The sequence below is a fragment of the Silurus aristotelis genome (assembly GCF_946808225.1).
Source record: "Silurus aristotelis genome assembly, chromosome: 2".
Taxonomy (NCBI): domain Eukaryota; kingdom Metazoa; phylum Chordata; class Actinopteri; order Siluriformes; family Siluridae; genus Silurus; species Silurus aristotelis.
This window is the reverse complement of record NC_139575.1, coordinates 2426351-2443850: the sequence shown is the minus strand read 5'-3', so window position 1 is coordinate 2443850 and position 17500 is coordinate 2426351. Positions and strand designations below refer to the sequence as shown.

General features: G+C 44.0%; 3 protein-coding genes across 3 annotated transcripts in view; 2 read left to right on the top strand and 1 right to left on the bottom strand.

Annotated features, from left to right (window-relative positions):
• gabrg3 (gamma-aminobutyric acid type A receptor subunit gamma3) overlaps nucleotides 1-13206 on the bottom strand; it is a 130796-nt gene extending 117590 nt beyond the window's left edge. The window contains exons 1-2 of the mRNA XM_083563379.1: nucleotides 12585-13206; nucleotides 8109-8257 (exon numbers count right to left, since the gene is read on the bottom strand). Coding sequence (XP_083419505.1) covers nucleotides 8109-8257; nucleotides 12585-12748 — 313 coding nt within the window. The 5' untranslated portion in view covers nucleotides 12749-13206. The remainder of the gene's footprint in view (nucleotides 1-8108; nucleotides 8258-12584) is intronic.
• atp10a (ATPase phospholipid transporting 10A) overlaps nucleotides 1-17500 on the top strand; it is a 377925-nt gene that overhangs the window by 132572 nt on the left and 227853 nt on the right. The window lies entirely within an intron of this gene.
• The window catches only part of oca2 (oculocutaneous albinism II), a 370587-nt gene that overhangs the window by 307101 nt on the left and 45986 nt on the right, over nucleotides 1-17500 (top strand). The window lies entirely within an intron of this gene.

Here is a 17500-nt window from a genome sequence, read left to right as displayed (position 1 = left end):
CGAATACGGCGTCATACCGCGGATAGGAATCTTCTGCAAAAAGCTGCATTTTCTACACCGCTGGCTCCGCCCCTTTTTCTTCTCGGCGAATCAGAGGGAATTTAATCCTCGGGCGTTCCTTTCTCCATCAGCCCAATCGATCGCAATCCGTTTGGATGTTTTTGGTTTTTGTTTTTCGCACCATTGTGGTCTAGTGTTTAGGATGCAGCGCTCTCACCGCTGCGGCCCGGGTTTGATCCCTGCTCAGGGAACCAACCCCAGCCACTCTCAGTGCTGGTCCCAAGCCCGGATAAATGGGGAGGGTTGCGTTAGGAAGGGCATCCAGCGTAAAAACATGTGCCAAATCAAACATGCGGAGGAGCCGCTGTGGCGCCCCCTAGCGGGAGAAGCCGAAAGAAAGTTTGTGTATAAAATCCACTTTCAAAGATTTTTCAAACAACTTCCAGGCCACAGAATCCGAATCAAATAGATCACTGAGATTTTCCTCATTCTGAAGTTTGACGTGAACATTGAGCAAAGTTTTTTACCGGTCTCTCTACCTCCTCTTCTTGTATATGTGCACCTTGCGTTCCTGTCACGTGACTGGCTGATTAGAGAACTTCCTAAATGAACGAATGAATATCTATTAAAATAGATATCATGACAGTTTAGGACGATTATGAGAATGTTTCGCTGCATCTCGTGAATCTCCTGAGTTTTTCACAGCGTTATATTGCACTGGTGGAAAGTCATGAAGTGCATTTTCCAGCTCTCTGAACTTTATCATCAACTTTCCCTTCACTACATTATAATGTGTGATCATAATTTTTTACTTCTCTCCATTTCAGAAGAACATGCCGTTCCTTGCCGTGTGGAGGAAGGAATCTCTCACTGGATGTGTGACTATAGAGAGCACTTTCCATATAAGGATCTTGATGTGCAGGAGAATGGAACACTGAACTCCATTAATTATTCACAGAGAGTTTTCATACATCACTACTTTCACTGTTCATACTGAACATTCAAAAACTAGAACTTTCAGTACTTTACACAAGAAGAAATGTAAAAAGAGGAGTTTTTCCTACTGGTCTGTCTGTCTGTCTGTCTGTCTGTCTGTCTATCTATCTATCTATCTATCTATCTATCTATCTATCTATCTATCTATCTATCTATCTATCTATCTATCTATCTATCTATCTATCTTTTCAAGATCTGCTTTTTTATAGATTGGAGTGGAGGATCTCCTGTTATAGAGCTCCAACGCTATTAAACGCATATGAGATAAATGTGAACGCTGATTGCACCTGGGGAACCTACTCACCTCCATCAGTACCTGACTTTAATAACTCTCTCGTAGCTGAATGAATCTACACAAAATCTGCACTACATCTAGTGGAACATCTTTTTAGAAGAATTAAGCTTCTGATAACAGCAAATGGAGACAGACAGACAGACAGACAGACAGACAGACAGATATAGTACTATATATTTTTTACATTATGAAAGTACAGATGTAGAGATTTCTGGACTACTGTTACTGAGGTTATATACAGTATATGGAGGGCATTGATATTTTTACTACTGTAATTTGTCCACTGCTGATTACTGGAGAGAGAATGAGAACATCGCCATCCAGACAATTATTAGTTGAACATTTCAACAATGAAGAATAAAAAAGGAACCTATACGGACATAACGAATGCTTTACTTCAGCTCACAAAGCAACAACTGATTTCCTGCCATTTTTTATCCAACCGGAACAACACAATCCCTGTCATCCACCATGACTTTCTCTCAGGTCTTGGAGGACTGAAGGTCTGAAGGACAGCCAGCTGAGTGTGTTACGGTGCAGAATTGTAGACTCGGAGACAGGCATTATGTATATGAGCGATCCGGGCTGATACTGAGCTCTTAATTAGTTCTGAAAGTTGGGGAATTTGTCGATTTGCATTAAATCCGGGTTTGTGTGCGTGTGCGTGTGTGTGTGTGTGTGTGTGTGTGTGTGTGTGTGTGTGTGTGTGTTAGCACTTTGAAGAAAATAACTTCACTTGTGCTTGGAATTAATTGGAATTTTGACCTTAAGAAAAACAAAAACATTAAACTTGGGAATATACAGTAATCTCTGAAAGATGACTTGAAGCTCGGGTTATTTTCAGAACACAGTCATTACTGGCAGAAACACTGCGCGTGTGCTGAGGTTACAGTAAAGTAATCAGCGTCAGGGTGACGTTACTTTCACCACGCATTTTTTATCTCGTTACATATACATTTAATTTTGCGGAGCTTCTATGGTGCGAGTTTGTGAACATTTAAAGCATTTTTAGACGCCCTTATCCAGAGCGACTTACATTTGTATCTCATTCATATAACTGAGCAGCTTTGGGGTTAAGGGCTCTGCTCAGGGGCCCAAGAGTTGCTGCTTGGTGTGGGATTTGAACTCACAACCTTCTCCTTGAGTGAGATCGATCCTGTTTTTGCTACTGTTGTAGCAGCTCTAAACAGTCGTTTTTTTTTAGCAGCCTCAGCAAAGCAAAAAATGCACCACTGACATCGGAGACTCCTTCCATCTTCATCAAGCTTTTCTACAACACATTATTTAATGAGGAGCATTATTTGTATAAGTTGTTACTATGGAAACAATTACATATTATTACGACCTAGTGGGAAAGTGGTATCTCAGTGGATAAAGAAGTTGGCCTTCTAATAATGAAAAGGTTGTTGGGTTAAATCCCAGCACCACCAAGCTGCTCCTGCTGGTCCTTGAGCAAAGCCCTTAACCCTCAACTGCTCAGCTGTATACTGAGATAAATGTAAGTCGCTCTGGATAAAGGCATCTGCCAAATGCTGTAAATGTAAATGTCAGAGCGGCTGTTCAATTAATCAACACCTTCCTACCAAACGCAATCCACAAATCAGCTGTGACTTTGCTGTAATAATGAACGTCATGACCTCACTTATATTATAGAAGCTGTAAACGCTCCTTCTCTCTCCAATTGCTCTTCATTCTTTATATTTTAGAGCGAACAGGACAAAAAAATGCAGTGCTGACACTGGACTCATTCCATGTACATGCACTGCAAGAACTCCTCGTCTAGTCAGGACTTACAATCTTAATTCTAGTAATGACAGTTGTTCACAAACAATTTGTTCATTTTAAACGAGTCCTTAATGTGTTTCAGAAGAACGAGTCGTCTCAAAGAGTGATTCGCCCATTTTCTACTGGACACGCATAAACAAAGCATCGCAAAATGTCTGTAGGTTATGTACTGGTAGGAGAATGAAGGATTAAAGAAAGGAAATGAACGAAATGACTCAAAACGTTTTGTTTATTTTGATGAATGAGATTCAAAGAATCAAGTCACTAAAATGATCTGATTTCCCCATTACTAATTTCCAGCCATAAAAATCTTATTGATCTTTTTTTAAGAATATTATACTATGCGAGAGCAGACTGTGTAAGTTATTATGATTGTTCCAAGTGTTTAAGATCTTTTCTTTTCTACTTACTTCAAGTTAATTATTTACCTGCAAATTACTAATATACCATTTATATTATTTATTAACGATCATTTAAGGCCTGTTATCTTTTAAGACTTTATTTTAGCTGTAATAATATATCTGGGTTAAGTATGTAACCCTGGTTCCCTGAGGTAACAAGACCCTGCTTTAACAATGCTTTTGTAACGCACATGTGCGTGTTACTGGCGGGGTGACATTATGACCTGGAAGCTATAAAACGCACATGAAGTGAAACCAGCGCAAGCTCCTGAAAAGGGCAGTGTGGCATGATGACCCAGCATCTTGTTCCCTCTGGAACCCATGGTTATGTAACCCAGAGACTGGAGCTGTGTCAACAACACTTTGGAAACGAGAGTCCAATCACGCCAGTCCCTGCCTAGTGTGGATGGGCACAACTAGTTCGAAGGACTGAGGGCTAAAAACCTGACAAGGATAGCGGGGTGGACCAGTCCGCAGCGTTGCAGATGTCTTTAAGAAAAACTCCAGAAGACCAGCCTTAAAGGCAGCCACACTCCGGGGCCAGTGAGCTCTAACCCCGAAAGGAGCGGGCGACCAGAGGACTCGTAGAAGGATGAAATAGCATCCACAATCCATCAGCTGAGCGTCTGCTGGTTCACAGAGAGGCCTCTCCTCTGAGAGCCATAGCAGAGAAACAGTTGCTCTGACTTTTTCCACAGACTTGTTCTGTAGACGTATATGTTCAGTGCTCGCACCGGACAAAGTCGGTTCAGCTTTTCCTGGTCTAGGGCCTGGAAAGGAGGAGGAAGAATGCCTGGAGCATAGCATGTCGTAGGATGACCAAGAGTACCTTGGAAACATACCCTACTCTAGGGTAAAGGAAGGCACCAGCCATGCCAGGAATAAACTACAGAAAAGAGGGGGCCACAGAAAGGGCCTAAAGATCTTCCACTCTCTTGACAGAGGAAATAGCCAGGAGTCTTGACTGTTAGGATCCTTCAAAGCACCTCAGCTAATGCTTGATGGTAGGCTCCTATAGTGCCTTCAAGATGACAGCCAAGTCCCATGCAGGCACTCTAGGTCGTGCCAGAGGCCTCAGCCTCCGTACTTCTTACCCGGCAACTGCCCGCAAGGCTGGCATGGTACATCACAATGGCGGACACATAGACTTTTAGGGTGGAAGTAGCCAACTCTTTGGCGAACTGTTCCTGAAGGAATTCCAGCACTGAACCAACCGGGCAGTTAACTGGATCCAATTGGTGCAGATACTACCATGCTGTGAACAGGCACCATCTCGCCGGTGTACAACCTACATGTCCAGGGCAAAAGATGTACAGGCGCGGCCTCATGGAAAACCAGAGGGGATGGTGTGATGTCTCTCGAATCGCAAGCAGGTCCACCTGAACTCTGTAAAATCTCTCGCAAATTTGTTCCACCACCTCAGGGTGGAGTCACCATTCCCCGGGCCTTGGCCCTTGTCTCGAGAGGGCGTCTGCTCCTTCATTTAAGTGGCCTGAGATATACGCTGCCCTCAAGGAGAGCAGCTTGCCCTGGGCCCACAAGAGGATCTAAAGTGCCAGCTTGTAGATCGCAGACCCCCCTGGTGGTTAATGTAGGAACCACTAATGTGTTGTCCATATGGACCAACACATGGTAGCTCTTAAAGTCTGGAAGAAATGCTTCAATGCTTGAAGCATGATCAGAATCTCCATGCAATTGATATGCAATGTGTGATGAGGCCTTTCCCAGAGACCTTGTGCGGAGCAGCTGTGAGGGACGCATCTGTCGTAATCGTTAAGCGACGATCAGGAACTCCTAACACGAGGCCTGAGACAGGAACACGGGATCTCTCCACACATCTGAGGCATGTAGGACTCGCCATGTGACCTTGATCGTACGGAGTGGATTGCCCCTCCGAGAGAACACTTGGACTCTGAGCCACCACTGAAGGGGTCTCATGCGCAAGAGGCCAAATGGAATAACATTGGACGCTACCCTCAGACCCAGCAGTCTTAAAGCTGCTTTACAGTGAGTGACTGGCCTTCCCTCACTCTCTTGACGGCTGTAAGAATGGATTCGACATGAGCGAGGAACTGTGCCCTCTATAATCCCATACTACGCCTGATAGATGGTTTTCAGTAATGGAGAAAGCACACACTTTTTTGGCATCCAACCTTAACCCCAGCTCCCTTGGTGTTCACCTGATAAAGAACCTCACCTGCTTCCTCAACATCAGCTCTTTAACCGAAAAAGCATAGAAGCATCTCTTCTTCTTAAGAGGCAAGCCAAGCTCGTACCAAACATCTCACTATGTGTTACAGATGCACTGTGAAGAACATCTTGAGCATCTTCATCACTGCATGGTTCAGAATCTAACCCAATGCTCACCTACAATCCCCACACACACTCCTCACACACACCACTCACACATTTCACACGGACATTCCTCACACGGACCTCTCACACACACATCGTTCGTCACATCATACATACACACTCCTCACACACACACACACACACCTTGCACACATCCCTCACACTCACACATCTCACACACACCCCACACACACCTCTCACACACACTTTGCACACACATCCCTTATACACAAAACCCTAAAATACAACCACACCCCACATCTACACTGCTTACACACACCTTTTACAGACACATTCCTTACACACACCTCTCATCTCCACAAATCTCCACAAAATTTAGTGGAAAATCTTCCTAAAAGGGTGGAGCTTATCAAAGATGTTCAGAAAAAAAGCACAAACCATCTTATCACGCTCAGGCCTCCACAAACTATTCATCAAATTGAGACATTTCTCAACTCTCTAAATCATTACTGTAAATCCAACCTGATCCACTCCGATCCATGATGAGCCTCGCTAACACATCTGAGGTCACCGACCTGACAGCAGACGTGAACAATCACATGTAGTGTATTAGTGTTGTGGATTCATTAGTAACAGCTCAGACTCATTCACAGAGAACTTCTCAACACAAATCATTGAGGAGATGTTAATGAAAGGAGTCTCCAGTGTCAGACGTAGATATAAGACTTGACGTTTTCCCATTTCTACACGACAGAGGAGTTTTTTTGAGAAACTTGGGTTGAAAAATTAGAGGAATTTTCAAGACTGGAAACTTTCCATGGGAATTACGGGAATTACTGGGAATAAACTGGGATTTTACAAAATTGCAGGTGAGCCAATAAGAGGGAACTTAAATGTAGTTGAAGAAAAAAATCTTGCAGGATATTTTTGGTTGAAACACCCAGACTTTATTTCTACCTGCACATTCAATCACCTGCACACAGCAATGACCAAACAAAATGTTTATATCTATGTTTTTGTATGATACAGTTTATATCGATTTCCATAGATTTCTATATAATTTCTCAACAAATGAGGCTTATAAAGAAACTTCTGACCTGTGGACGTCCCTTAGACCTGCAACATACTTCAGACCTTCAACATCCATCAGACCTTCAACATCCCTCAGACCTACAGCATACTTCATATCTTCAACATCCCTCAGACCTACAGCATACTTCAGACCTTTAACATCCCTTAGACCTACAAAATACTTCAGACCTTCAACATCCTTCAGACCTACAACATACTTCAGATGTTCAACATCCCTCAGACCTACAACATACTTCAGACCTACAACATACTTCAGACCTTCAACATCCCTCAGACCTACAACATACTTCAGACCTTCAACATCCTTTAGAACTTCAACATACTTCAGACGTTCAACATCCCTCAGACCTACAACATACTTTAGACCTTCAACATCCCTTAGACCTTCAACATCCCTCAGACCTACAACATACTTCAGACCTACAACATCCCTCAGACCTACAACATTCTTTAGGCCTTCAACGTTCCTCAGACCCACGACATCTCACACAATGTTTCACAGATTCTTCCAAAATTCTTCTGGCATTCCACTCAAATCCAATTGATGTTCCTATGCACAAGACTTTTCCACTCTTATAACACAAACCCTGTGTTCTTTAACACACGCACACACACTCACGCACACGCGCGCACACCCGCGCACACCCGCGCACACACACGCACACCCATACGCATACGCACGCGCACACACGCACACGCATGCACAGACACGCACACACACACACACGCACATACATATACACACACACACACGCACGCACACAGGCGCACACACTTGCTTACACGCGCACACACGCACAAACTTGTGTGACTTGTTAGAACGAACATGACTCAAACGCTCATGGGTCGTTCATAAAGGACTTGTTCATTTTACGAGACACCTCATAGAGTGATTCGTTTATTTTAAACGAGTCTTTAATGCGACTCGGTAGAATGAGTCATCTTAAAGAGTCGACTCATTCATTTTTTACTGGATGCGTACAGTATGAGCAAAGCAAAATCTCTGTAGGGTATGTACAGGACACAGAATTACAGGACTCCCATAGATGATATGCAGTTATTGATCACTGAAATTATACAATCTTTCCCTCACTACTCGACAACTGACCCTCTCCCCCATGACACACATCAGACAAAGCAAGCAGAATTGGAACCCAGGAGGCGGGACCTGTGAGAGCAAGCAGAAGCTCCAGGGAAGACAAGATCCTGTAAAATCCACTCACCTCCGATGTCAGGGCGGAGTTTCTTATCGTACTCCTTCAGAAGGTTGTTCAGGATCTGAGTGGCGTCCATCTCGTTCTTTTTCGGTGACAGCATCTGACTCACGGTCACATCGTCGTACTCCTCGTCCTCAGACGCCAGGGTTTGAGAACTACAGGAGACACATACATACACTATATGACCAAAAGTATTAGAACACTTTAACTGACTTTTCCTGCCATATGAGGATCTTCCCCCAAAACTGAGTTGAAAGTTGCAGGCACACAATTGTACAAGACGTCTAGACTCTTTCCTCAACGTAGCAAACATTTCACACAATTTTTATCCAGTTATTAAAGGAATCATTCGCTGTACACCTGCCAGTGAGCCGTTACTATAGAAACCATTACATACTAGAACAAGAGCATTAAAATAGAACAAGGTATTTACCTGAATTTACTATTTTACTATTGCTAATATTACTATATTCCTTTTTATTATTATTTCACAAATTTTATTTTATTTTACATTTTATTTTGTGATTTCTTTCTTCTGGAAACAGATAAAGACTAAGATAAGATGTTTCAGGTGGACTATAAATATCCAGAGTTAAAATCCGAGTCATTTTTGTTCATTCATTATTAATTCATCTGAACTGAGCTTTTATTCCTCCTGAACAACACACACACACACACATATACACACACACACACGCACACACGCACACACGCACACGCACACACCCACACGCACACACGCACACGCACGCACGCACATGCACACGCACGCACACGCACATGCACGCGCACGCGCACACGCACGCGCACACACGCACACGCGCACGCACACTCACTCATTCACACATACGCACACACACACACACACACACACACATACATACACACACACACCCACACACACACCCACAAACAGACACACGCACAGACACGCACACACACATACACACAAATACATACATATACACACACACACACATATACACACACATATACACACACATATACACACACATATACACACACACACACACACACGCACACGCACATGTACACACGCACATGCACACACGCACATGCACACACGCACATGCACACGCGCGCACGCACACTCACTCATTCACACATACGCACACACACACACACACACACACACACACACATACATACACACACACACACACACACACACACACACCCACAAACAGACACACGCACAGACACGCACACACACATACACACAAATACATACATATACACACACACGCACACGCGCACACGCGCACACGCGCACACGCACACACGCACACACACACACACACACACACACACACACACACTCACTCACACACATACAATCAATAATTTAATAAATAATTAAAGAAATTATTTGAATAATAATCTGTCTATCATTCTAACTGAACATCTGCCTGTCTATTATCCTCACTGCACATCTGTCTGTCATTCTCTCTGCACATCTGTCTGTCATCCTCACTGCATGTCTGTCTGTCTGTCATCCTAACTGCACATCTGTCTGTCTATTATTCTTACTGCACATCTGTCTATCATCCTCACTGCACGTCTGTCTGTCAATTATCCTAACTGCATGTCTGTCGATCATCCTCACTGCACATCTGTCGATCATCCTCACTGCACATCTGTCGATCATCCTCACTGCACATCTGGCCATCATCCTCACTGCACATCTGGCCATCATCCTCACTGCACATCTGGCCATCATCCTCTTTGCACATCTAGCTATCATTATGACCACACGTATATACAGTCAGAAAAATAAATATTTGAAAACTCTGCTATTTTGCAAGTTCTCCCACTTAGAAATCATGGAGGGGTCTGAAATTGTCATCGTAGGTGCATGTCCACTGTGAGAGACATAATCTAAAAAAAAAATCCAGAAATCAAAATATATGATTTTTAAACTATTTATTTGTATGATACAGCTGCAAATAAGTATTTGAACACCTGTCTATCAGCTAGAATTCTGACCCTCAAAGACCTGTTAGTCTGCCTTTAAAATGTCCACCTCCACTACATTTATTATCCTAAATTAGATGCACCTGTTTGAGGTCATTAGCTGCATAAAGACACCTGTCCACCCCATACAATCAGTAAGAATCCAACTACTAACATGGCCAAGACCAAAGAGCTGTCCAAAGACACTAGAGACAAAATTGTACACCTCCACAAGGCTGGAAAGGGCTACGGGGAAATTGCCAAGCAGCTTGGTGAAAAAAGGTCCACTGTTGGAGCAATCATTAGAAAATGGAAGAAGCTAAACATGACTGTCAATCTCCCTCGGACTGGGGCTCCATGCAAGATCTCACCTCGTGGGGTCTCAATGATCCTAAGGAAGGTGAGAAATCAGCTCAGAACTACACGGTAGGAGCTGGTCAATGACCTGAAAAGAGCTGGGACCACCGTTTCCAAGGTTACTGTTGGTAATACACTAAGACGTCATGGTTTGAAATCATGCATGGCACGGAAGGTTCCCCTGCTGAAACCAGCACATGTCCAGGCACGTCTTAAGTTTGCCAATGACCATTTGGATGATCCAGAGGAGTCATGGGAGAAAGTCATGTGGTCAGATGAGACCAAAATAGAACTTTTGGGTCATAATTCCACTAAACGTGTTTGGAGGAAGAAGAATGATGAGTACCATCCCAAGAACACCATCCCTACTGTGAAGCATAGGGGTGGTAGCATCATGCTTTGGGGGTGTTTTTCTGCACATGGGACAGGGCGACTGCACTGTATTAAGGAGAGGATGACCGGGGCCATGTATTGCGAGATTTTGGGGAACAACCTCCTTCCCTCAGTTAGAGCATTGAAGATGGGTCGAGGCTGGGTCTTCCAACATGACAATGACCCGAAGCACACAGCCAGGATAACCAAGGAGTGGCTCTGTAAGAAGCATATCAAGGTTCTGGCGTGGCCTAGCCAGTCTCCAGACCTAAACCCAATAGAGAATCTTTGGAGGGAGCTCAAACTCCGTGTTTCTCAGTGACAGGCCAGAAACCTGACTGATCTAGAGAAGATCTGTGTGGAGGAGTGGGCCAAAATCCCTCCTGCAGTGTGTGCAATCCTGGTGAAAAACTACAGGAAACGTTTGACCTCTGTAATTGCAAACAAAGGCTCCTGTACCAAATATTAACATTGACTTTCTCAGGTGTTCAAATACTTATTTGCAGCTGTATCATACAAATAAATAGTTAAAAATCATACATTGTGAGTTCTGGATTTTTTTTTTAGATTATGTCTCTCACAGTGGACATGCACCTACGATGACAATTTCAGACCCTCCATGATTTCTAAGTGGGAGAACTTGCAAAATAGCAGAGTGTTCAAATACTTATTTTCCTCACTGTTTGTCTGTCATCCTCACTGCATGTATATCTGTAATCCTCACTGCACATCTGTCTGTCTATCACCCTCACTGCACATCTGATTGATTAATTAATTTAAAACCAACTTGATAAATAGACGATTGAAATGTTTAGAGAGAAGGAAAATAAAAGCTACTCACAATGTATAAAAAAAAAAACAATGTGTGTGTTTGTAATTAAGAAATTACAAACAAGGTCAATAAGTTGGTGAATGTTTTCAGTTGGTGGTTTATTTAATTTGTTATTTACATTTATTTATTTTTATTTTATTATTATTATTTATTTTTTTTATCTATTTCAGCCTTCCTAGTCTGTGTACATAATGTCCTTATCACCAATACTGCTATATTAAAAAAAATATATATATAATCAAAAAATAAATTATTGTAACTAACTGTAAACATTTATTTATTTTTTACAAACGCTTCTGATTTATTTGTTTGTTGGTTGTTGTTTTTATTTTTAATCCGGTATTTTTTTCAATTTTATAAAAGAAGATGTATTTAGGTATAATAGAGATACACGATACATTATGTGTATAAATACTAAATTATAGATCATGAGAATAAAAATGCGCAAAATAAAATAATGACATGCAGTTTGATATTTTTAATCAATGAAGAAGGAAAAAATCGAAAAGCAAAAAATGCTTTTAATGCATTAAAAGGTATGCATGCATTTAAAGGTAAAATTAGATAAATAACTGGACCGCAGCGCGAGGGGAAGTTTATACAAAGTCATCTTTTAGAAAGATCAGATTCGGCCTGATGATGATGATGATACGTCTTTTCCACGCACTTGCGGGTGATCAGAGTGATGTCGGGTTGGAGGAAAAAATTGTAACACACAGAAAAACACGCCACGCACGCAGCGAGGAGCCCACACCACACCATCACGGAGAACATTCTCCAGTCCATGAAGGAAGAGGAGATGAGTGCGCGTGCAAGTTTGGGAGAAGGTTTTCCAACTTTGAAGCTATCTAAAGCGGATTTCTTGTGCTTTTTTTTTCCCCACGCACACAAAAACAAAACACATACACACCTTTGGAGAGAAAGATAAAGCTCGCGCGAGCACTCACCGTGCGTGCATCACGGACAGAAGTACGACGTGGAGAAGAAACCTGGACGACATGATGCTTATAATACCCTGTTGCAGAGCAGGATTCCGAAAAGATGGTGAAGATGGTGAAGATGATGAAGATGAATGAGAAGTTGCGCAGTCACACAGCCTCGTCCTTTTCATCCAAAAAACACCAACTGGGAACCGGAGCCGAGATGATTTCTCCACGCAGGTTCATTCAAAGAGACATTCCTCGTGCTCCAGTGTGTGTTTGTTTGAGCCTCCTGGGGAAAAAAGTTGCGTCAGGTGTGGAGAAGGTGCGCGAGCTGCGCTGCTGTGCGGGGTAAGTTGCGCCGGCGGACGCGCGCGTGCTGCCCAGGCACAGCGCAACTCCTGCGCGGGCGACAAACCTGCCGCACACTGGGAGCGCCACCGCAAGCCCCGCCCACTCCCCCGCCCACTGATTTAAACCCCGCCCTATTGTCATTACGTCATGCCCACGAGAAGGGGGAAGCGAGCGTGTCCGGTGAAAAAGCGCCTAGGGCTGGTGACGTCACCGCAGGTGGACCGCGTTTAGAAAACGGAAAGGAACTGTGACGTCACTTACAGTCTGCAGCCTTGAGTTCTGGTGTTGTGATGCAAGCTTTGCAGACACGCCCCCTCCCGGCAGGCCCCCGCCCACATTTACCTTTGTATAGAAATCACGTTGTGCTAAGCTCCCAGAAACAATCAAGCAGAATTAGCATTAGCATCAGAAAACTGCTGAATATTATTGTCTTGTGTACTGGCTAGCTTGCTGCTAGCAATATGTGCTAATGATCGCTCGCAACTTGTTGCTAACGCTACTTGCTATTGTTTTATTCGCTGACTAGCTTGCTGCTAAGACTGCTATCCATTGCAAGCTAACATGTTGCTAACACTCCTTGCTATTGTTATGTTCACTGTCTAGCTTGCATCTTACACTGCGGTGTTGATCGCTGGCTAGCTTGCTGCTAACACCGCTTGCTATCACACTATTACTATTCATTGCAAGTGAGCTTGTTGCTAACACTGCTTTTTATGGTCTTGTCCACTGGCTATTGATTGCTGGATATTTTGTTGCTAACTGCTTGTTATCATCTTGATCGCTAGTATCGGCTAGTTTGCTCCTCACACAGCCAGTCTTGATCGCTGGCTAGTTTGCTGCTAACACTGATATTCATTCACAGCTAGCTTGTAGCGAATTCTGCATGCTAATAATGGCTGACTAGCTTGTTGCTAACCCTGCTCGCTAGTGTCTGCTGAGCTATGTGCATGTAAAAGGGGTGTTGTGTGACTTCGCGTGATTGGGTCGAGGAACCTGAAGCGTAGGAGCAGGAGGTTTTAGGTTTAGAGATCGCAGCACTCAGCTGGAAGAGCGAGCAGAGCGAGCATCCACGGGTCAGCGCACAAACACCTCCACCACCACCACGGGGTTAATGACTCGTTAATCTCATTCATCTAGAGCGCCTATCGGAATCCATGTTTTCCACTGCAGGACGTCCACTCACTCACACACACACACACACACACACACACACACACACACACACACACACATCTACCAACTGGCATGTTTTCAGGAGGTTGGAGAAAACCAGAAAACCCTGAAGAAACCCTTTTGATTATTTACACTGTTTTGTCTAAAGTATTAGGGCACCTGCTTTTTCCACACATACAGTATGTGGTTCTTCTCCAAAAGTTGGAGACACACAGTGGTATAGAACATCTCTGAATGCATGAGATTGAAGGAAACCATCATTGCGCTCCAGCTCCATGTTTCTTCTATTCAACCGACATTCATAATCCAGACATCCTTTCCATAAAAAGTGTTCTAGATTCCTAATGAAGATCTAAGTTGTAGTTTGTGTTCATAAGATCATGGATCATCCCATTCCACATTTAGTCTCCATTCACTGTAATAATAAGCTCCATTCTTCTGGGAAGATGTTTTGCTAGATTTTGTGGTGATTCATTCAGATAAAAGCGTGTTAGAAAATTCAGGTATTGATGAAGGTGCTGTTAGGAGGTTCCTGGGGTGCAGTCAGTGTTGGAGCTCTATAGCAGGAGATCTTCCACATCTTCCAACCCATGAAAGCAGATCTCCATGGAGCAGGATTGGTGCACATTGTGCATTTCTGGGACAGGTTTGGGTCTCGAGCGAAGGAAAAATTTGATGCTCCAGCATCCAGAGACGTCTGCTACAATTGTGTTCTGAACCACATACAGCTGGACAAGTCAGGTGTCCCAATACTTTTGTCTATACAGGAATACAAATCTATGCACATCTGGAATAAAGGTTCTATGTAGGGTCCCACAGGAGGCCTAGAACCCTTTGTTTCCACACAACACTGCAGGTCGCTTCATGTCACTCCTGAGCCTTTCTCCAGTCTGATGCATGCAGCAGGAACACATGCAGCTCCTCACCCACGCGCCTGTGAAACACCAGGCAGGAGAAAACACAGCTCCCAGCTTGGGCTCTTTCCCTTTGAGCTAAAACACACAGACAGAATAACACGTCTGCAGTTTCATTTAACACACACCACAAACACGAGTAAATGAAAATGTGTTCTGAGTAAAAGCTCGACTTCAGACCTGTGTGTGTAACGGGTTTAGGATCGAGCGCCGCCACGGGCAGGACACACCATCCTCTGGTGGCTGATTACAGTAATGCATATGCTGAGAATTTCTATACACTCGAGACTTGTTTGTGTGTGTGTGTGTGTGTGTGTGTGTGTGTGTGTGTGTGTATGGGGGGGTGTGCGTTAATGAGTGAGTGTGTTTGTGTGTATGTGTGTGTGTGTGTGGGTGTACGTGTGTGTGTGGGTGTGCATGAGTGAGTGTGTGGTGTGTGTGGTGTTTGTGTGCGTGTGTGTGTGGGTGTACGTGTGTGTGTGTGCGTGTGTGTGTGTGTGTGTGTGTGTGTGTGTGTGTAAGTAAGTGTGTGTGTGTGTGTGCGTGCGCTTGCGAGAGTGTGTGTGTGTGTGCGCGCGTGCCTGTGTGTGTGTGTGCATGTGTGTAGGAGTGTGAGTGTGTGTGTATCTGTGTGGGTGTGCGTAAATAAGTGAGTGTGTTTGTGTGTGGTGTGTCCGTGCGAGTGTGTGTGTGTGTGTGTGTGTGTGCGCGTGCCTATGTGTGGGTGTGTGTGCGCGCGTGTGCGTGTGTGCATGTGTGTATGAGTGTGGGTGGGCGTGTGTGAGTGAGTGTGTTTGTGTGTGGTGTGTGTGTGTGTGTGTGTGTGTGTTTGTGTGTGTGTGTGTGTGTGTGCGCGCGTGCCTGTGTGTGGGTGTGGGTGCGTGTGCGTGTGTGCATGTGTGCATGTGTGTATGAGTGTATGAGTGTATGAGTGTGGGTGGGTGGGCGTGTGTGAGTGAGTGTGTTTGTGTGTGGTGTGTGTGTGCGTGTGTGTGTGTTTGTGTGTGTGTGTATGCGCGAGCGTGTGTGTGTGTATACGTGAGTGAGTGAGTGTGCGTGCGTGTGTGTGTGTGTGTGTGTGTGTGTGTATAAAAGATGCTTCTGGAGATGCCGACTTCCCTTTTTTCTCTTCATCTCCTCTTCTCAAGCGTTCACATTGTAAATCAAAAGGTATAAAATGTGCTCATGAAAATCACATTATTTGTTGTGTGTGACAATGATTTACACTACAGCATATGGACAACAGTATCGGGACTTTCCCAGCCAGATGTGGTTCTTCTCCAAACTGTTACCACAAAGTTGAAGAAACAGCTGTATAGGACGTTTCTGAATGCATTTGGTAGCGTAGAGTTTGACCTTCACATGAACTAGGAGATCCAAACCTGTTCCAGCATGACCATGCCTCTTTGCACAAAGCCAGCTCCAAGAAGATCTGCTTTCCATGGGTTGGAGTAGAAGATCTCCTGCTATAGAGCTCCAGCTCCAGTAATAATAAGCTCCATTCTTCTGGTAAGATGTTCCACTAGATTTTGATGTGATTCATTCAGATACAAAGGTGTACTGATGAAGGTGCTGCGAGGAGGTTTGTGGGATGCAGTCAGTGTTCACATTCATCCCAAAGGTCTTCAATAGGGTTGGAGATGTATAGCAGGAAATCTTCCACATCCTCCAACCCATGGAAAGCAGATCTTCATAGAGCAGGATTGGTGCAGATTGTGCACTGCTGGAACAGGTTTGGGTCTCCTAGTTCGAGCGAAGGAAAAATTTTATGTACAGGGTCCCACAGGGTCCGACAGGATGCTTAGAACCCTTTGTTTCCACACAACACTGCAGGTCACTTCATGTGAGCTTTACATGAACTAGGAGACCCAAACCTGTTCCAGCACGACAGTGTCCCTGTGCACAAAGCCAGCTCCATGAAAATGAGCTTTCCATGGGTTGGAGGATGTGGAAGATCTCCTGCTATAGAGCTCCAGCCCTATTGAACACCTTGTGGCTGAATGAATCTCCACAAATCTCCACAAAATCAAGTGAAACATCTTCCCAGTAGAGTGGAGGTTACTACAACAGCTAATGGGGACTAATGTGAAATTTGATGTTCAGAAGGAGGCACATCACAACCGTATGCTCAGGTGTTGCAGGAGAAATGTTTCTTCTGAAAGCGTTTTCAGACATTTCAGTGTGGACGAGAGATTGGTAGAAGACGTTTGAACACTTTGTGGGTGGAAACCGTTTTCAGATCTTTTCAGAATAAAGAAATGGAGCTCGAACAATCAGATTTTTGACCTGCAGCTTATTCGGACCCCTGTGGTGATGCTGAGTGATGGGACTCACTAACAGCCCTGAAGCCCCCCAGCAGGAGAACACTCCATGGGGTTAAAAAGCAAATGGTTTCTACATTTTACACCATTTACTGACTCTCATTTCATGACGGTCCACTTCATTGACCTCAGGGGGCCCTTGTAAGTACCTCTGAAAAAAATACACGAGATTTGACCTGCA